Source organism: Lutra lutra, chromosome 1 (assembly GCF_902655055.1).
Source record: "Lutra lutra chromosome 1, mLutLut1.2, whole genome shotgun sequence".
In the NCBI taxonomy this organism is placed as follows: domain Eukaryota; kingdom Metazoa; phylum Chordata; class Mammalia; order Carnivora; family Mustelidae; genus Lutra; species Lutra lutra.
In genome coordinates, this window is record NC_062278.1 from 131,593,459 (window position 1) to 131,615,733 (window position 22,275).

The following is a 22,275-nucleotide window of genomic DNA, read 5'->3' on the forward strand; positions in this document are numbered from 1 at the left end:
CTTAACCAAAGCCTTTCAAATCTTATAGACGTTTTAACATTACACAAAGTTTGGGGCATACAATCAGCATAGGTGAACTCAACAAACATTTTGCTGCTTTCTTAATCTGCTAAACTCTCTTTCATTTCCTGTTTCTTCCTCCTGCAAAGCCTGCTTCCCCTTCTTGGGTAGGGATAGAGTGTGCGCACGCGCGCGTGTGTGTATGTGTGTGTGTGTGTGTGTGTGTATAATCCTATTTAACCTTCAAATGTCCACTCTCCCATCAAGGCAGACTTAATTATTCAGTGATGACATTGCTTCTTTAATCTATAAAACCTTTTTCCTGACAAGCAAGTTTACCATTAAAAAAGGGCAACAAACCCACAGTTCTATAGGATGCATGGAGAAAAGAACTTGAGAGAGTCCATATAATGTGGTGACATTTCACCAGGCTGAAAACAGGGTGATATGATTTGTGTTTCAGGGATTAGAATTCAGTGGCAGAAATAAGCTAATTAAAACACTTAACCAGAATGCCTTCTATACATAAACTGCTTTGCACTGGGGGTGCAACATAACCTGAACGAATAAATTTTAAAGGGGAACTGGTGATTTGAATCTCAATCTCTTATGTTCTTTTCTTGGCAAAAGTTAAAAAGGAACCATCCAGTCTAGGAAAGATAGATCTTCTATATACTTCAGCAAGAACCAGACAAGCAGAATGAACTCCAAGTTTTTCCTGGAATTTTTTCAACTCAGTGGCTTTGGTTTAACCTGATGTGGGCAATGTCTATTGTCCCAAGTGAGTCAACCTGAACATCAAACCCACCAGCTGGTATTGGTTTTGATGTTCATTCAGGAACAATTGCAATCCCAAAGGTTATACAGTCACTCTGCGGCATCTGGAGATTTGTGGCATAACCTCCAAAACACATGAGCAACATGCATGAAGTCATAATCAAACATTTTTTCATTCTACCATCAAACCGGAAGAAATCACATTTTTAACACTCATTATTTAAGAACACACATAACTAAGCAAAATACTCCAAGCCAAAGGGGTACAGTTACCGAATGGTAATAGCTTCTATGTGACAAAATCCAGAAAACACCATCTATCATTCCTTCTCCATAAGGAAGCTACAGAAGCTCATACTGTAACATTTTATTCTGCCACAAAACCAGGAGCAATAATGCTTTTGACACTCATCCTTGAATTAACTATTCTTAACCTGCCAATTTAGGATTATTATAACAGTCTACATTACAACTGATGCCTAAAGCAATAAAATGACTTAATGCTTGATACTTTAAGTATCTAGATGAAGCAGAGGGAAAATTTTCTATTGAGCAAAACCTGGTCTTCTTCAAGAAAATGCTTAAGTTTCTGGCACTGGACAATTAATGGGTTATATTCTAAAAGAAAAGTGATACCAACTTACTTAATAGTTGGCAATAGAGGGCCTGTAAACTTCTCTTCATGGTATCATCTGGTCCTGCTTCTCCTCCAGTTTATTCATGATTCTGTCTAGGAAATCGGGAAAAGAAAATTGTTACATCTGGTGAACATAATTCAATTCAACAAATCAGAAAGAATTCCACTCAACATGATCCTGTTTGTAAAGCCTAAAATCCCTAGATTTGAAGAGGAAAATCTTGAAGAGGATATACTGTAGTCTAATTTACAACAGTCTGTTACATAAATACCAGTTCACCAATTGGTTAAATCCTGAAAACTATACATATACTAAAGGAAACTCATGGGCAACTAGACAGTGAGAGTCTGACTTAGGAACTTTTGAGGACTTCCAATTAACACCCCCTGACTCTCTAGTTTTTAAACAGGAGAAACAAAAAAAAATTCCTAATCTTATTTCCGTTATGGTGTTCAACCAAACAAAACAACCCAAAAAGCTTAACCACACTTGAAATTGTATCATGTTAAATAACTTTTCCATTATTTTCTGGTTATAAAGGATAATCCAGTTCAGAATATTTGGAAAATACAGCTAAATGAAATAGAGATAATATATAAGAAAATACAAATTACCTATCTCTGCAGCTTTTCAATGTGCATTTCGATTGGTCCGTCTCATTTTATCTATTATATTTTTTGTTTTTAAGTAGGCTCTATGCTCAGTGTGGGACTTGAACTTAACACCCTGAGATCAAGAGTCATATACTCTACTTACTGAGCCAGCCAGGTGCCCTCTTTATTGTACATTCTAATTTTTCTTCCTACCAGAAAAATCTTCTTGTGTTACTATTACTTTACTACTTTATTTTAAGTGGCACACAGTATTTCCTTAAGGCTAATTCCTAAAAATGGAATTACAAGGACCCTATTTAAGGCTTTTGAAATATACTGCCAAACTACCCTTCATTAGTACCAGTATATGAGGCTATTTATTAGACTACAATCTACCCAATGTTGGAAATTGATAATTTCTTCATATCTTTCCCAGTACATAGCAAATATTTCATCTCATTGCCTTAGTTTGCATTTTATAAGTTTATTAATCATTTGTCTTTTTAAAATTTTTAGTTCACATTTGACAAAGATTCCTTTTTTTTTTGGACATAGATTCTTTACTAAGGTTCCTGAACCTTCTCCTAAGTCCATTCATGAACTTCCTCATAAAGCCTAGTTTTTAGTAAGAACTAGATTAGCAAACTGCTAATCAGTTTGACTAGAACCCTCTACTCTCAATATCTGATCAGGTTCCTTATCCTCCATCAGACACTAGGTGGTAATTACCCTGGCCTGTCTTTAGCAAGAATCTTATTAGATTAGTTCAGCCAGAACCATTTACCCCTGATGTTTCCTCTTAGTAATTTTCTATCTACTGACCACCCTCCCCAACCAATCATTGGCTATAATGGCCACCTGCCCAAGCCGTATTTGGAGTTGAGCCCAATCTCTCTCCCCCACTATAAAATCCCATTGCATTGCTCCCCATACCTATCCTGAATAGAGCCTGACTCACCATCTTTCACAAATGTCACTGAATATCCTTTTCTTTAACACTTTAATGATTCTCTACTGGCATGCTGGGTTATTTTCTCATAATACCTCAAGTAAAACTAATTTATCTTTCAAATGGTTTTGTTAAGTTAAGATATAATTCATGCATTATAAAATTCAGCCTTTGGGGCGCCTGGGTGGCTCAGTGGGTTAGGCCGCTGCCTTCAGCTCAGGTCGTGGTCTCAGGGTCCTGGGATCGAGTCCCGCATCGGGCTCTCTGCAAAGCGGGGAGCCTGCTTCCCTCTCTCTCTCTCTCTCTCTCTGCCTACCTACTTGTGATCTCTCTCTGTCAAATAAATAAATAAAAATCTTAAAAAAAAATTCAGCCTTTGAAGTATATAATTCAGTGGTCATTAGTATATTCAAGTTGTGTAACCATCAATATCTAATTCCGACCATTTTCCATCACTCTAAAAAAGCAAACAAAAACCAAAAAACAAACAAAACTGAAAAATAAAACCTCAAAACTCCTATGTTTATTCGCAGTCATTTCCTTTCTCCCCTCTCCCAGTCCCTGGCAACCACTAAACAACTATAGATTTGCTCATTCTGTATATTTCACATAAATAATATAAAATGTATAGTTTGTATCTGGCTCTTTTACTCAGCATAATGTTTCTTAGGCCTGTCCATGTTGTAAAACATGCTTCCCCCCCCTTTTTATAAGAATGAGAAACAGAAACAAACACACTCACACCACACAGTCATGGTTAGAGAGGCCTTCCTTAATGCAGGATTACATAAACAGTTGCCTGTATTTTCTTTTGATATTTTTATTTATTTTAGATATGTTTCTGGACTTTGTGTTACATTTTACATCTCCGTTTGCTCATTCTCCCACTATAACAATATGTGTTGTTTAAATTAAGCTCTTGGTAAAGTTAGTCCTCCATTACTACTCTTTTAAGATTTATCTTGTTCTCTGAATGTTTTTCCCCTAAACTAACTTTATCATTTTATTAAATTCCGGAAAAAATATCATTGGTATTATAGTTGCAATTATCTTCCACTTGCTTTAAAGACTTGATCTTTTCAAAACCAAGTGTGGTGAGGAGAAAGATAACATTTTAAGAGCTGTAGCTCTGAAGATCAGAAGAATTCTTTTCAGAGAGTAAGAAGCACTTTTTTGGGGTGTATGCACCATAGCTCAATGACTATGTAGAACCCCACCTACCACCCTAAGCGTGATCTAGATGAGGAAGAGGTAGAGAAAGAGATAAATTTTTTCTCTTTATAATTCTCTAAAAATTTTTCTCTTTATAATTTTCTGTAATAAGACTTCAGTTCCAAAAAGCTAGGAAAGATGGGTTAATCAGTCCAGAAATCAGAGGCTGCAGAGATTATACAAGACATGGCGAGAGACAGAAAAAAGAGCAATTCCAAAAGAAAGAAGTAGGTGGGACCTAAGAATAAAAGATAACATGAGAAATTCCTTAGAGAGGATGACCCATAAACTTTAAAATGTATCAAATTTTTTATTGCTTGTTTTATGCTGTTTTTACTTATACACTACACCTATTCTCCGCCACAATGCTTTCCCACCACGAGTACCCTCAAAATCTCAGCAAAAGTTTCATGCAAAATAGTCTTGTATTAGTGGTGCTCAGCTGGGCAGTGATAGAACGGAGACTACATCTCAAGACAAGGGTGACCAGGAATAGGAAGGTGCCACAGGAGTCCTAAGCAATGGTTAGTGGGCATCTGTGGAGGACTTAGGACATAGTAAGCACTCAATTGTAAAGTGAGTAAACATATGAATGAATACATAAATGATTAAGTAACAGGAGAGCAGAGAAACAGTTGTTTATATTGATCAAGGGGAATGTAAGCCCTTAGGCATCTCTAGAAATGCTTAGAGGTTTCTGAGAAACTGTTAGATTTTTGACAGTACGTGCAATACAGCCATTTTATTCACATATCAAAGAAACAACTGAGCACAAAAATCTGGGACACCTGGTATATCTGGATTGCACAGGCTATCCCAACTATAAGCACCATATAGCTTGTATTTATTCAAATTTAATCTTTATTTAGATCTTTTTATAGATTTTGTAGTTTTGTAGTTTTGTACTGTCTTTCCTTGAGTTCTATAGTTTTGTCAAATTCATTCCCAGGCTCATGTATACACACACACACACATGCACACACACATATATATTTGCCATTGTGATGGAATTTCTGCTTCCATTATATCTTCAAATTGCCTCTATATGAAAATAACTGAGTTTTGTATATTCATTTTGTGACCTAACCAAACTCACTTAGTTCTAATGATGGTTTCTCACCTGAGTCTCTTGGATCAGTTGGTCTGCTTTGGACAGACAGAGAGGCACGGTAAGATTCCATCTAAAGCCATTTTTTAACCAGATAGTAGGAAACACTAATTTTATCTGGTCCCTCAGGGAATACTTAGGACCTCCACGAATGACAACAAATTTCTGGGATGAAAAATAAGAAAGTATAGTTTACAGCCAAGTGGTGGAAGGAAAGAAAAGTAAGAGAGGATGATGAAAATATTTGTCCAAACGCAGATACAGTGGCACAGGTGGGGGTCTCACTGATTATTAGCCCACAGTAAACAAAGAGGTGCAAGTAACCTGAACCACTCCTTAAAGAAGGTGAGCCTAACAGAATCTTGCCTCTCTCCCCTCTGACTTAAATGCAACACACTTACATCTATTCCATTGATTCAGGAAGGGAAATTTCTCTTTCACAGATCACTTAAAATGTTTAATTAGAAATGTCCATGTAGCAGGGAAGAAGTAATAAAGAGCCAAATGAAAAGCTCTTATGTGATATGCAAGTTGACTTGAAATGACAGGTTCCCATAGAGAATAAGGAATAGCTAGGAAAATCCTGGAAAACAACAACATAAAAATTCAACAAAGTAGGGACAGGGTGAAGAGGGACTGCCAGCCCTAGCAGCCATTAAAACATACTCTAAAGCTTCTACATAATAAAAAACTATAAAACCATTTGATATTAACACATGAATAGACCAAATTTTATATGGAAATTTATACGATAAAGGCAGAATATTAAATTAATAGGCAAAATGATGAACTTTTTGAGATACTAGAAGATTATATGGGAAAATGTAAAATTGTACTAACTCCAAATATGAAATACCAGCATAAATTCCAAAGGACCAGATCTTTAAATGGTAAAAAAAAAAAAAAAAAAAATGTATACAAATACTAGAAAAAAGGGCAAATTCTTCTACTGGGAGTAGAGAAGCTTTGTTAAATCTAAAAGTTTGAAGCAATAGAAAAATATAAACTTTATTACATAAAAAATTACAAAGTAGGGGCACCTGGGTGGCTCAGTGGGTTAAAGCCTCTGCTTTCGGCTCAGGTCATGATCCCAGGGTCCTGGGATTAAGCCCCACATCAGGCTCTCTGCTTGGCAGGGAGCCTGCCTCCCCCCACCCCCTGCCTGCCTCTCTGCCTGCTGATCTCTGTCTGTCAAATAAATAGAAATCTTTAAAAAAAAATTACAAAGTAAAAACTATAATATAAATGAAAATACAAATAATATACAAATAAAAAAATACAAATGAAAACCTAGAAAAAATGTTCAGCTTATAAAAAGCAAAGAGTTAATATCCCTAAAATTCACTTATAACCCCCAAATCAATTCTCACACTGCATTAGCAATCATTTACATACATGCTCAGAGTGGGGAAAATTTGAATCGCTCAACACATATGCTCCCAGATGAGGTCAAACAAGGCAGTGCTGTGTCATCAACATCTTCCCCTCCCTCTGCCCTTCTTGTTTCAGCTCTCATATGGTGAACAAGTGTCCTTTCCATAGGCTATTTAGTACCATGCTTTTAGCATTTTTGTGCCTTTTCTTCTTGCTATCTTTGTTTGAAATGGTCCCCAAGCATGGTGCTAAAGCATTGTTTAGTGCTCCTAAGTGCAAGAAAGCATGAGTTATGGTGCTGTTGGCTGTGAGTTCAAAATTAATGAATTAGTAGTATATATTACATAAGGTATCTAGGAACACTCTGTTTCTATAAACAAAAACATATAAACCAAGGTTATTTATGGATCAGTTGGAAAAAATATGATCTGAGGCTCACAGGAAACTAACCTTCTATGTCCCCTGAGGGCAACAGCCCAGTATTCACTAGTTCAGTATTTGTGAAAACTTTACCGAACATACCACCATAATCATTAGAACCAACTGCATTTGAGATGAGCTTTAAAATATTTTGTGAGGCAAAGAATGAACATGACCAAAAATTCAGGTGAATAATAGAGATGGCACAAAACCAAAAAATGGCTCTCCATCTTTTTAGGACCCAGGAAGAGCTGATTAAACTGATGGCCACCATACCTTACGATACCTTTGGGAAAATGAGGGGGGAAAGAATAGGAGAGTTGACAATATCAACTAACCTTACAGGCCTGCAAAAAACGTTCAGACAGGAGCATACATCTCCATTTTATAGGCAAGGACACAGATACTAAAAATTCTGTCTTTTATTGAGATCATGCCTATCAGCTGTGAGACCTTGAACTAGTTTCTAGACTCCTCTGATTGATTTCTTGTTTGTAAATAGGTAAGAACAGTAACTGATATGCTTGCTGCAAAGACTAGACAATGCATGCAAAGCAGCTGTCCCTGTGCCTGACATACAAGGGCTCAAAGCAAATACCTAATAGCAGAAGGCAGGATAATGACACATTAGGCCACAGCTCACCAACCACTTCTTAATTGTGCTTTTCCTAAACTAGAAATGAACCAAAGACTTTGGAATATCAACCAAACAGTCCCTTTTGTTAGATCCAGTGTCTTATGCAAACTGAATTTAGAATTTGGAATTTATGGGTGTAAATTTGACTAAAGTCAAACTATTTTATTATTCCTAATTTATACCTTTCTCTTCCTTAAAAAGGATCTATGAAGACTTACTAATAGATGCAAGTTGTATAACAGGATTATTAACATACCAAAGCACATTAATAATATCAGAAAGGGAGATCCAAAATTATATGGAGAAAGGGGGGATTAATTTTACTATCGGGGTGTCTGGGTGGCGCAGTCGGTTAAGGGTCTGCCTTCAGCTCAGATCAGGATCTCCCAGTTCTGGGATGGAGACCTGAGGGCTCCCTGCTCAGTGGGGAGTCTGCTTGACTCTTTCGCTCTGCCCCTCCCCACTGCTGGTGCTCTCTCTTTTAAAAAATTTTTTACCATAAAATATAATTGAACAATACACTTCTCTTGGAGTTTCCTAAAAATAAAGGCAAAAAAGAAAGCATTATTATTATTTTTTTTCTGGCTGCATATAGAGGCACAGTTTGTATTCTGTTCAGAAAAACTACCCTTTAAAAAAAAAATACTGCCCTTTTCTGACAGCAACTTCTAAGATAAGATCATAAGACAATTTTTGATAAGCATTAGCATCCTCAATGGCAGTTTTACAGAACATGAATAGAATATTCTTGGCACAGCTGCTCTTTATCAACCCACAATAAAAGCTAAAGTCCTGTGTTAAGTAGTGATTCAGAGAAAGCATTTCAATGAGCCAGGCACACCATGCTGCAGAGGAAAAAATCAGGCCTGTAACCGAGTAGATTTGCTATGTGACCTTGATCAAGTTACTTAACTTCTCTGAGCATCAGCTCCTCATCTGTAAATGAGGTTGACCCCCAAATCAGAAGACTGCTGAGAGAAATAAATGAAGTGAAGCACTATCCTGTGTATCTAGTACATTGCTTGTGTCTCTCCCTTTTTACAAAGTGAATGGTATATTGACATGCTGCTTTTGGTCTTGTGAGGAGAGATAAAACTAGGAAAATGAAAGGAACTGATATTCAGCAAGTCACCCCAGGGTCTAAGTATCATGAGCATTGGATTACTTCAGGAAAGCAAATATGAAGGTTTGTTTCTTGGCTCACTTACATCATAAGTCATAAATGGATGCATGTGACCAGAGGGCTAAGTTTGGGTTTGAGTTATAATATGTTTTTAGTAAAATTCTTTTGATACAGATGATTTGCATCTTAAACAGGAATATCTTTTACTTCCATAAAGAAAGAGATGTTATCATTTTCCTGAAACTTGTGGCCCTCCTAATCTTTCTTCTAAATTTTCTCAGTTTTGTATAAGAAATATTTCACTTTTCTCTGAGCCTATGATCAACAGTGTGAGCCTGATTACAGTCTGTCATTTTGTTTCAGTTCTGGGAGTTTATAGGAAATAGGGGTGACTATGGTGAACTTGAAAGCATGAAGGAATGGTATTTTTAGGCTCCAGCCAACTGTGAGCAGGAAAAGTCTTTTTTTCCTTAAGCTGAAAATCCTCACAAAAAAATTTTCCCTAAATTTTAGAGAGAAGCCATAGATTGAGATGTCTCTCCCTATTTTAAAATACTAGCAATTAATTCACATGGGGCAAGACTACAAGTCAAAAGAAATACAACAGTGTGATTTCTGATTAATAAAGGCTTTCACGGTGCAGAACTTGCATGAGCACTTTTCTACAAACTGAGGAGGAGAACGATGTCTGTCTGTGGAGAGAATCCTGCTGATGGAGGAAGCAGTGCAGATTTACCCTCCACCTAGGCTAGTCCTCCAGCAACTCTGGGGGCCACTCAGTAAACTCTGAAGGATAAAAAGCACTTCAGTAGTGCTCCTTTCTCCTTTCCTCTCTTCCCCTTCATATTTTCTTGTCTGAAAAATAAAATATTGGGGGCTTTCAGATACATGAGATGCTGAATTCCAAACAAAAAGGCAAAAGCTATTTACCTAATACTAAGGAAAAGCCTAAAAAAAAGGCATCAATTAATGTGGATTCTGCTTGGAGGACTGAGAAGTAACAGCCTGAGTGTTCCTCAAGACCAGCTGGAGTTTATTTGCTTTTGCTGGGGGAGAATGTTCTGCTGTCTACAGCCACTGAAGTCAGCAATGGGGTAAAAATAGGACCAGGAGCTTGAGGCATATTGGAATGACACAGACTTCTTTCTTCTAGCATTACAGTGTATTAAGGCCATTTATTTCATTTGAGGAGACAGAAAGGTGCTTGTGTAAGGTGAAGAATACATACCACACTTCCCCTTTTATGGTTTTGGTATTAAAGACTGTACAGTGAGGTCAGGGAATTAAATGATATCATAGCAATGCCAAATACTAAAGGAGGATGTTTCATCATTTTGACTGCACTGCTTATGAAAAAGATTATTTCTTGTCCACAGCAAACACATTCATTTTTCTTTTTTCTTTTGCAATGCCTGAAAAATATCTTCAGAGACTGAATTTGGGGACCTAAAAATATGTGTATTTCCTCTGGGAAGCAAGCATTTGTCCTAAAAGATGTGCCAAGTTTTTACAATGGAAATTGAGGGAAAAGCCATATGAAATAGGCAAACTCTTATCAGAATGTTTTACATGTGGAAAGAACATTTAAATCATGATGTACACTTTGGACATGCAACACAGTTCAGTAGGTGAAATTAGTCATAATATCATAGTCCTTCCTAAATCTTAATTTTAATCTCAAAACACTTCTTTTTCTTCATTCCTTGTCCTTAGCTTCTCCCGTCCTACTTCAATCCATGTAAAGGCTTCTTCTGTAATTTTTGAGCTAGTATGAAGAAAGTTTTACATTGAGGTTTTGGTTTAATCTTTCAAAATATGTAAGTTTATGATAGGTGATTCCATAGGATAGGTAGTCTGTTGAATGTACAGCTGGGATAAAAATTCAAATGAGATGAAAAATTATGTGGGCAAGAGTGAGGTGGGCCAATAGAAAACAGATGTAGCTAGAAATTTGAGGTTCTATGGATTCTACCTCAGTCTGTAGACAAGGCCATCAGAGGAGGGCGGTGCTGTCTTCTCCCAATTCAAAGATGTCCTGCAGCTCAGTGTCTGTAGTGTGCAAAGTCACTCCCTATGTGGTACGAACAGGTGGTCACCCTTATGTCACCCATAACTCCCAGGGAAGTGAAGAACAGATACAGCCATTCCCTGAAGAGTGTGGATTAAGGTCACAGGTAAGATCAGTGTGAGCAACTTCAGTCCACAGTAAAGTCACAATATTCCAAGCATTTCTGATGATTCTTAACTTTATGCCTTGCTCTAGGAAGCTTGAATAAAATAATACATCTCATCTCATCTGTGAGGGACTTAAATAGTTTATTTATCTATGTTGATAATTAGACCTTACTTTAATAACTGGATGGGCTAGAAGAAATATCTAGAATTACCAAAATTAGTATTTCCAAAACTAGTTGATAGTCAAAATCTATTTTTAAAATAGATTCCTAAGTCTTTCCCTCAGGAATCTAAGATTCCCCAGGTTCTTAGAGCAATTGTAAAAGGCTTCTAAGATGGCTCTTCTGATCAGCTACCACCAGAAGTCAAGAACCTAATCTAGTACTTCTTAATCCTGACTGTACATTAGAATCCTGGAGAGATATACTGGATCAATTAAATCAGACTTCCTGGGGATTCTAATGTGTAGTCAGTCAATCAAGACCCAGGGACCCTTACCCGAGCCTAAAAGAGCACTAGAGCCACAGTGAGGCCAGTCCTGCTTGTCCGCATTCCTGAGACTGGCATTTTACGAGAGATGAGGGATGATTGATGAAACCACATTTGCAAGTTATGTTTAAAACAGAAAATGACTGATTCAGTACCTCTTAAATATTTAGATCTACAGCCTCTCATGCAATTCAAGTTTTATGCAACATGAGTTCTTGTGATATTTTACCCAACCTATCTCTGATTTACCTCTCACTTGGTCTTGCTACTTGGCTTCATAGAGATGTCAGGAAGATTAAGGAGATAATGACTAAAAAGGGAGAGAGAATGGAATGAGGTTCAGTGAAGTAAAGAGGGTGTGGAAGCCACATGCAGACTAAGAGACTGGCATAAAGCTGAACCCACCCTTATCATCTAATCACTTGTTCACAAGGTAGATGAATATTCCTTTTCCTGAAGACTACATTCACAGGGGAAACAGTGAGGAGTCATGCCACAAATTCTGAGCAGGAGCAGGGAGGAGAGACCACACTGAAAGGGCCTCCTTCCTGTGGAGACCATAACCAACCACAGAGAGAGAAGCAGAGCAAGAAGATACAGGATAAGCAGCAATTAAACTGGAGATCCATTTCTTTGGAAAATAATGAGTACTACATGCAAAGCAGTAAGTACTGTGTTAGGAGCAGAGACTGGAGCTGGGAATAAAAGCAAATGAGACATGATCCTTGCCCCCAAGGAGCTTGCAGTTTAGTGGGGGGAACAAATATCACGGCAAAAATCACCCTATAGCCAGCTTTGCCCCTACCAGCTATATCAGACAAATTATTACATTATATTCTAGAAAATAGTAACAATTTAGACACTGACACTCAAGAAGGGCAGCAGATTTTCTATTAGTAAAACAGGCATCATACCTACGTTGCAAGGTTGTTCTGAGAATGAAATAACACCTCCACAGAGTCTGGAGCATAGAAGCACAAGAAACATGCCCTACACTTTCGAATAAGGAAAAAATGACATTTTCTGGAGAGTAGCAGGACAAAGTTTTTGAAGGAGATAGAATATAAGCTAAACTTGCAAGGTTAGGAAGGATTTTGACTAGTAAAGGTAAAAATGTATAATGGTTCTGAGTGAGGACAGTGAGGAAGGAGTTTGAGAAAAGTACGTTGACTAACAGAAGATCTACCCCTGGCTACTTAAAGTTCCTAAACAATGCAATTTGAATATGGGACTCTAGCTTCTCAAATGAGGTTGGGCCAATGTTCTCATTTTCTGGGGGAGAAAAGGCTAGCTATATGGAGGAGAGGACAAGACTGATAGGGAAATAGCAGGCAGTAGTTGGGAAGCAGAGCAAGAGGCTGGGTCCCCAAGGCTCAGTCTTTCCAGATCAGAACAACAAAATAAATGCATACTAATCATAAGATAGCTGGAATGTCACTGTCTTACAAGTCGCAGGCAGCTACAGGACCCAGAATCATCCCTGCTGATGTTTATAGAGCATTAGACAACTGCCACTGGATGGTGCCAAACCCAAGTTTTACACCTGGATAGATGAGATCATGCAGCTGGATCCTCAGATTGCTAAGGCTAGTTATGTAGGCTCATTCTCACTCTTTCATTAACTTCATAATAATGTCACATTTGTTTATACCAGTCAATCTAAAAATGTAGTCTTCAGACCATCAGCAACACCCAGGAAGTTGTTAGAAATGGAAATTATCAGGCTCCATCCTAGACTGCTGATTCAGAAACTCCTGGGATAGAGTCCAGCAATGTGTGCTTCAATATGCCCTCCATGGTGCATGGTAAAGTTTGAGAACCTTTGCTTTTCAGAAGTTAATTTCTGGTCCTTTTATGCTATGGCAGGGTTTAACTCTTCAACAGTTACTTCAGCTGTTACTGTTACTTCAAATCATTTATAACTTCAAAGGACCAATAAATGAGGGAAAAGGGAGTTGCAATGGAAAGACCCATTTCCAAGGTCTCTTTCAACTGTACCATACTATATTTGTCCGTTCACCAGTGGGGAAAATGTTCACAGTTCATTAGTTCAAACAGATTGTTGGTGCTGGCATTTGTGGCTCTTGTTGAGAGCATTAGCATAGCGTGTTTGAATTCTAATGACTAATTTGAAAATACCACCCACCTCCATTATTCCAACTTTTTAAGCTAGTAATATTAATGCTGTATGAGTAAAACCTACATGGGAGGTGGCAAGTGTTAATACATGGGCTTTGTAGTAGAAAAACCAACAAAATAATTGCAGTGTATTTCCTAGTCTCTGCTTGGTTATACACATCAATAAGAACTAGACCTTTCACTGAATTAAAATTATGAACACAAATTGCCAGAATGGATTTAAATGATTAAATCCTAGAACTAGTTTCAAATAAACCTCTCATCCAGAATCTAAAAGACTTAACAATAATAGTCAATACTTACAGGTGAGTCAACTGTGTAAGCCATTTGTGCCTTGTGAATCAGCCCAAATCAGAAGTATAAAGTTCAGGGCTCTAAAGTTTGAAGAAAACTGTGCTATACCTCAAAGAAATCAGACTGAGGATGAATCAAGAATTTTAAGAACAATTAGCCATCTGATTTCCAGTGCTGTCCCTCCTCAAGTTAATGATACACACAGACATTTGTATGTAGGCTATGCAAATTAAAATGTAAGTTCTGGGAAGGTAGAAATTTTGTTTGTCTTGTCTACCCTTATGTCCTCAGTGCTTATAGGGCCAGGCACATAGTAGGTATTCATAAATGCATAAATGATCCTACAAAATTGATACAGGTGTCAATGTCCAGCAGAATTTCCTGGAATGATTAAAAAAAAAAAGTTATGTAAGTTATATTGCCCAACACAGTAGCCACTAATACAGGTGGCTATTGAGCACTTAGAATGTTGCTAGTATAGCTGGGGAAAAGATTTTTAAATTTAAAATTAAATGGCTTAAATGTAGGCACAGTTATAGAGGCTGAGGAAAATGAGTGTATGTAGGTGGGGCATAGAAAAACAATAGTGAGTGGGTAATTCAAGAAACTTATTATTATTTCTGACCAGGGAAGTGGTTCAGAGAAGTGTAGATTGGGTGGACAATGCTTCCTGGGTTCCAGATTCTTTCCACTTTCCCTAAAGTCATTTTTAGCAGCAATCATTTAGCAGCAATTATTAAGGCAGGGAGGACTGAATTTCATATTTGGGGAGATGAGACTACACTCCTCAACCACCAGGGACAAAGTGGTTTTGAACCCATAGACAAAAAAGCTAGTGGAAGAGCGACTACTGTATGGCCAAAAACAGCAAGTGTCTGCAGAAACAAAAGCAGTGAAGATCTTAAGACTTCTTTCTTGGTTCAGCTTGCTCTTGCATTCATTCACTCAAATATTTTCTAGTGCTCTGTAAGTGCCAGGCCCTGTTTTCTTGTTTTCCTTTCTTAGGGGATGGTATTTCAAGGACTGATCTTTGCAACTGAGTTAGGCCTTGAGGTTCTTGGGCTTGCTACAAAATAGAGGAAATCCTGGGAAGAAAGGGCTGCCTTGCAAAATGAGATGACTGAATGAGAGCCATTTAATGTTAATTAAAAAGAAAAAAAAAAAGACATACCCCTTTATCTGTACCCAATCTAGTGAAAACTTGTTTATGCAGCATAAGGCCTAAAATTACAGCATACTATTATAAGCTGCCTTGACTTCTGGTAAAATCAGGAAGGCCTTGAATGGTCTGCCCTCCCACTCTGGATAAGGTTCCTTAGCTAAACAACTCTCCTTATCAAAGGTATCAGGCATAGTTCCTTTTTATCCCTGAGTAATGTGTTTTAGTTGCTAACAAGCAACTGGAATTATTCAAATAAACCAATCACATTCTCCCCAGCAACCAGGGGGCACCACACCTTCTTGATACGACAAACCTGCTTCCCACAACTCCTGGCTGTTCACATTGTTCCTGAGTGTAGCTCCCATGTGGCCCTGTGTGACATGTAGTGTTCTGAGGCCCCAGCTACGAATATGTGACTAATCAATTGCTGTTGATCACTTGCACCCAGTGTTGAGGGTTTGGCCATCCCCCAAACCCTAGGGTGGGATCCCTTCCTCACCAATGGAGTGAATAGGAAGTAATTAAAACAAGTTCAACATATTTTTATAAACTCTTCCAATGTAATTCATCAGTTGTTGTTGGGCGAGATATAATTTGTAGATACTTAAGACAATCCCAATCCTTCTGAACTCTGTTATACATCAGGGGCATGAAACCTGTAAAAACTACATTTCTCAGAGGGCCTCATCATCAGATTAGATTCTCATTAGATTCCCACTATTTGGAAGCACAAGCATGACATTTGAAGGGTAAGAGGGGCCATCACGCACTAGTAGCAGCTGTGGGTTAGCACTAGACAATAGATGGAAGGTTTTGTCTGCGGCTGCTCAGTGCCCACCAGAGAACCATCTATTTATTTAGGTTCTGCAAGCAGCTAATGCTTTTATTGGCTATTCCCCTATGTCTCCTTCATGTTCAAATTCCTAAAATCTGCTGTAGCAAATGCCTTTGCACCCTCGTTCTACCCTCTTGGCTTCACCTTTGACTTCAGCTGTGGTTACATAGTTCCATACAGGCTTCAAATTCATGGCAGCAGCAAGGCACCTCAAATGCAAAATACACATTTCCATTTTCTGGTCTAGCATTTCTCTGATATAGCAGATGTCATGGGAGTTAGTTGGGGCTACAAACATGTGTGAAGCTCAGAAGTACAGGAGTTAATTTCCAGGGGGCAATTCTTGGGAGCCAGTAGATACATCTTCCTACCTTTCATCCTGCAGCCAGACAATTCTGAAAGGTATTCTCTAGGTTTCTCCATAGGTTCTGATAGAATCAAGCTCCCATTATGCATCTCTACAACACAACCCTGTTGGCCATTCCTCTTTGCCTTATTTCATACTGCTGATCTCTGGGATTGGCTCCCCAATAAACTATCTACTCCTCAGTGCTTGCCTCAAGTTCTACTTTAGGAAGAATCCAAACTAAGATAGTGGCTTTCCTGAGCTTTGTTCCTCCAGCCTTCCACAAGTTGTATAAACTTCTGATTCCCTGTATTAAAATGTTTCTTATTCTTCACATTTATAGTAGCTTCTGTTTTCCTGATCCAGCTGTGATTAATACGGTTATATAATATTCCATCGCATATTAGATCATTTTATTACTCTGTGAATGGACATGAATAGGGCCACCATTATTTTACTTTTGTTATCTTCAGTACTTTGATTCCTGTGGAAGACATTACTAGTTGTTTTACCAACAGACATTCTCCCAATATTCCTTACTAACAAAACCCAGTTTGGGTTAACCTGACAATACAGCTGACCATAGGAGTGCTGACAATACTGGCTCTATCTTTGGTTCTCCATTTTGTTCATGTTAGTTCAATGCTCTCTCTCTCGGGGCTATGTGTTCTAACCCCCATGGAGATTAATATACATACCTTAGAAATGACTGCCAAGGCTGGAAAGTGGGGAGGCTTGTTTGGGCCTTCCATGAATCTGTTAGAGATAATATAGTCCTTTCCCTTTCTGATGCACAGGTTGTGCCACAAGATCAAATTAAAGGGTAACTGTCAATTAGGTGCATGTAAGCTCTCTGAGGTGCAAGCAACACCTTTAATCTCATTATAATGCCCTTTTGTGTGTCCCCTCACTCTATAAGTGGACTAAGGTCCAGATTTTGTGGAGAATAACTATGCAGTTGCTGTGGATTGTTCTCCATCCAATTCCCCTGTCAGTAAGTTACCCTAAATAAAACTCTATGTAAACTGTATGGAGTGGCTTGCTTTGTTTTCCAGTCTCAAAGTGCCTTCTCAGTTTGGGACATACTTCACTGTTTCTCCTGCACCTTCTAATACTGACCCAAACCTTAATTTTATAGTCTCTGAAGCTAGAAGAGATAGTTCTAATTAATGAGAAACAGAAGTTCACCTGAGATTTCTAGAAAAGTTTTAGCTGACTTGCTTGTCCTTTTCTCTTCCCATTTGGAACAATGATATGAAAGAAACTTACCATCCTATAGCCACAAGGGACAATGAAGATGAAAGCCATTGCTTAGGATGCTGATGGTATGATGAAGCTGCCTCAGGAGCCCTGAATATTGGGTCTCCCCACTTCTTGTTATGAGAAAGATAAATGTCTATTTTGTTAAGCAGCTATAATGGTTTGTTTACACGGCTGAGTGCAATCCCCTACCTGATACACAAATCATCATATTTTTAACTTTGAATCATTTCCTTTGACTTGACTCCTGGAAGGAAATTGCCAGGTCAGTCAAGGTGTGTGTGTGTGTGTGTGTGTGTGTGTGTGTATTTATATATACATAAATTTATAATACATATTGCTAAATTATTTTATAAAAAGACTACATCAATCTACATGGCTACCATCATAATCTGAAACTATATATTCTAGAAAGGGACACTATGCTTGTTTTGTAATAATCTTGCTAATTAATTTCCATTTTGATCACCAGTCTAATATACTATTAGTCCAAAGCTCATAGGCTACATGGAAAAAAAAAAAAAGGCTCTGTCGAATCCCTACTCATGACAACTGTCAGCATTTTATCCACTCAAAAAAGCAGCACATACTATGGTAGCCCTACAATGATGTTGCCATAGGCTGACTATTAAGACAACAAGCATGACCTCCTTCAAAAAAAAAATACCCCCACTGCTCCAACCAAATAGACTGTAGTCAAGGGAGACAAAGAGATGAGAAGACACACAACAAAGAGAAGATAACAAGAAGACCAGTGTGGCCAAAGGCTTACTAACAGCTAAAGGATCTATTCTACTTCTGTCTGTAAAAGATGGAGGGAAAGGTGGAAAAGTCCCTGCATCACTCCAAATTAAAAAAGAACTGTTAGATAACAAGAGACAAGATGGGGCATTTTTATCTAACAACTCTAGAGCTTTTATAACCCAAAAGAGATATGAAAGAAACCATGGTAAAGAGATCACAGCCAAACAGGCATGATAATGGCTTGCTAGGCACTAGGCCTGTGTGTGCAAAACCCAGCCTCATCTTACATCTGAGCTCATTTCCTCCCTTTATTGGCAACTCTAAGAGGAAATATCCTGGCTAAGTAAGTCATGACAACACTGCTTCATGGCAGAGACTCCTGGAACATTAATTCATTCATTTATTATATTCATTCACTCACTGACTTTTCTTGCATGCCTACTGCCAGTAAGTGGTAACAATATACCCCTTGGACTCAAGGAGCTAACCAACTGGGAGGAAAAGGACACATACAAAAATAATAATAACACAAAGGCATATAGCTTAGGAACTGCAACAGAAATATGCAGTGCTCTAAGAGTTAAGAATAGAAAGAATTTCCTCCAGGTGGGATGGCTGGAAAAATTCCAAGTGAAGTGATAGTAGCTTAGCCGAACCTCAAAGGGTTGATAGGATATCAAGAGGAATGAAAAAGCAATGATATGATAGAAAACAATTAGGGTATAAAGTTAGGAAATCCTGGATCTTGTCCCAGCTTGCCTCTTAGATCTTACAAGTTACTTAAATTTTGTAAGCCTTAGTTTGCTTACCTGTAAAATAGAAAATAGCATCACCCTTCAGGGTTGCTTATAGCATGTATTAAATTGGGTAATACATGTGGAAGTATGTTGTAATTTTAAAGAGATATAAATGTAATTAGTTGTCTACTCCTATAAATGTTTTTATTATTCTTCTATATATAGCAAACAGCATTAAAAAGTTCAAATAGGGGAAGTTCAGGGTATGTTTAGGATAAGTTTTTCTTTCCCGGTATTGGATCATACATGATTTATGTAATAGACTGTTAAAGAATTGTGTGTTATCTGTTTGTTCTTACACACACACACACACACACACACACACACACACACACCAAGTGTTAGTTTCCTGAGGTCAGAGACTGGATTTTACTGTTAGTGTTGTATGGTACCTGTTATACCACATTCAAACAGGTCCTTGCTAGTCAAATTTTACATTCTTATGATTTTGACTATTTTTAAAATTTTAATTCCAACAGTTAACATATAGTGCTATATTATTTCAGGGATACAATATAGTGGTCCAACGGTTCCATACATTACTCAGTGCTCATCAAGACAAGTGCACTCTTAACTCTGTTCAGTTATTTTACCTGCCTCCCCGTTCTGGTAAACATCTATTTTTTTTTTTTTATACTTAAGAGTCTGTTTCTTTGTCTCTTTCTTTTTCCCTTTGTTCATTTGTTTTCTTTCTTAAATTCCATATTGAGTGAAATCATATGGTATTTGTCTTTCTCTGACTAGCTTATTTCACTTATCATTATACTCTCTAGCTCCATCCATGTTGTTGCAAATGGCAAGATTTCATTTTTTATGACTGAATAATACTCCATTGTGTGTGTGTGTGTGTGTGTGTGTGTGTACATATAAAACATATCTTCTTTATCCATTCAACAATCAATGGACACTTGGGCGGCTTCTATAGTTTGGCTACTGTAAATAACATTGTAATAAACATAGGGGGGCATGAACTGTTTTGAATTAGTGTTTTCATATTTTTGGGGGTAAGTACTTTTTAAATTTTCAATTACTGGATCATAGGGCAATTCTATTTTTAATTTTTTGAGGAACCTTCATACTTTCTTTCACAGGGGTGCACCACTTTGCATTGCCATTAACATTGCAGGAGGGTTTCTTTTTTTCCACATCCTCGTCAACATTTGTCATTTCTTATTTTGTATTTTAGCCATTTTGACAGGTATAAGGTAATATCTCATTGTGGTTTTGATTTGCATTTCCTGATGATGAGTGATCATTTCAATACACACAGAAAAAGCATTTGACAAAGTACAACAAGCATTCATAATAAAAACCCTCAACTAAATATATTTAGAAGGAACATACCTCAACATAAATAAAGGCCTTAAATGAAAAAAAACCACAGCTAACATCACATTCAATGAGGAAAAACTGAGAGCTTTTTTCCTAAGGTCAGGAGCAAAAAAAGGATGTCCACTTTCACCCTTTTATTCAACCTACTACTGGAAGTCCTAGCCACAGCAATCACACAATGAAAAGAAATAAAAGGCATTGAAATTGGTAAGGTAAAACTTTCATTATTTGCAGGTGACATGATACTATACAGAGAAAACCCTCAAGACTCCACCAAAATCTACTAGAACTGATAAATGAATTCAGTAAAGTTGCAGGATACAAAAATCAATGCACAGAAATCTGTTGCATTTCTATACACTAATAACGCAGCAGCAGAGATCTACAAAAACAATCCCATTTACAATTGCACCAAAAATAATACCCAGGAATAAACTAAATTGAGGAAGTGAAAGATCTATACTCTGAAAACTATAAAACATTGATGAAAGAAAATAAAGATGGTTTTGGCTACATTGAGTAGGATGAAAAATGTTAAATTTCATGAGATTGAATTTATAACCAGAAAGGATAGCTAAAGCCATTAATTTAGTGATACAGTCAAGATGGCAGAGGAGTAGGAGACCTTAGTTTCCTGTGGTCCCAGGAACTCAGCTAGATAGCTATCAAATCATTCTGAACACCTGTGAACTCAACCGAAGATCTAAGAAAAGAATAGCTACAACTCTACAAATAGAAAGGAGACCACTTTCTGCAGGGTAGGAGGTGTGGAGAAGTGAATCCTAGACAATATATGAGAAGATAAATCATGGGGGTTGGGAGCCTCCATAAGCTGGCTACTAGGAAGTGATATAGTAGCAGAGCACAAAATAAGAACTTTCAGCAGTCTATTCCAGTGAGGGACATCCTGGTCTGAATAGCGCTCAGTGGCTAAGCAGGGCAGAATCCTGGGTGGGACAGTGTGGTCTCAGGATCTTTGGGGTGACAGAAAGACTGGTGGTGGCCTTTGGGCAGCAGAGTTCCCAGGTATCAGAGTGCGGAAGCCGGCTGTAATCAGTGAGCCCAGGAGTGGCCTCTCAGCTTTGGGTTGCCATAAACTGCAAACCATAGCATGGTCAGGTGACTGCTTTATGAGCAGGGGTCCAAGAAGCAGCAGGACCAGTGAGACCACCCCCTCTTACTCCCCCGGGAAGAGTGTAGTGGGAGGGGGCAACAGGAGTCTGCAGGGTTTGGAGACTTGATACAGGGTCACGTACCTGGAGACTTGATACAGGGTCATGTACCTGACAGAGAAATGCTCTGTCAGAGGCTGGGTAAGCATGGAGTGTTGATGGAGACCAGGGAGACAGGAGTGACTGATTTTCCCTCAGGGTGAACTGAGGAATGGGACCCTGAGCTTTCAGCTCAGAGCCAGAGATTGGGAGGCTGCCATTTTCATTCTCATCTTCTAAAGCCCTCAGGGAAGAAAAGCCACACAGAGCAAACTGGAGCAGATTACTTGGCCTGGCTCCCTATCAAGGGCAGTGCAATTCTGCCAGGGAAAAGACACTTGAGAAACAAAGCAACAGGCCCCTCCCTCAAAAGAGCAGCAAGAACATCTGGCTAAGGCCAAGTTTATCAATCAGAGAACTGCAAAACTCCAGCACTACAGGAATATAGCATATAAAATGCATGGTTTTTTCCCATGATTCCTTAGTCATTCAATTAATTTTTTTCCTTTCTTTTTTCAACTAATTTATTATATCAACTCTTTTTAAAATTTGTTTGTTTGTTTTAAAGATTTTATTTGACACAGAGAGAGAGAGAGATCACAAAGCTCTCAGCAGCAGGCAGTGGGGGGAAGCAGGCTCCCCGCTGAGCAAGGAGCCTGA

At 38.1% G+C, this 22,275-nt stretch overlaps 1 protein-coding gene across 14 annotated transcripts in view; it reads right to left on the reverse strand.

Annotated features, from left to right (window-relative positions):
- TMEM108 (transmembrane protein 108) overlaps positions 1–22,275 on the reverse strand; it is a 377,903-nt gene that overhangs the window by 158,583 nt on the left and 197,045 nt on the right. For 9 of the 14 annotated variants that reach the window (XM_047736861.1, XM_047736852.1, XM_047736826.1 and 6 more), the window contains one exon: positions 1,422–1,507. In XM_047736861.1, coding sequence (XP_047592817.1) covers positions 1,422–1,461 — 40 coding nt within the window. In that variant the 5' untranslated portion in view covers positions 1,462–1,507. Of the gene's footprint in view, positions 1–1,421; positions 1,508–6,317; positions 6,337–22,275 lie in introns of those variants that run through there. The other 5 variants (XM_047736889.1, XM_047736836.1, XM_047736880.1 and 2 more) reach the window with 2 other exon arrangements.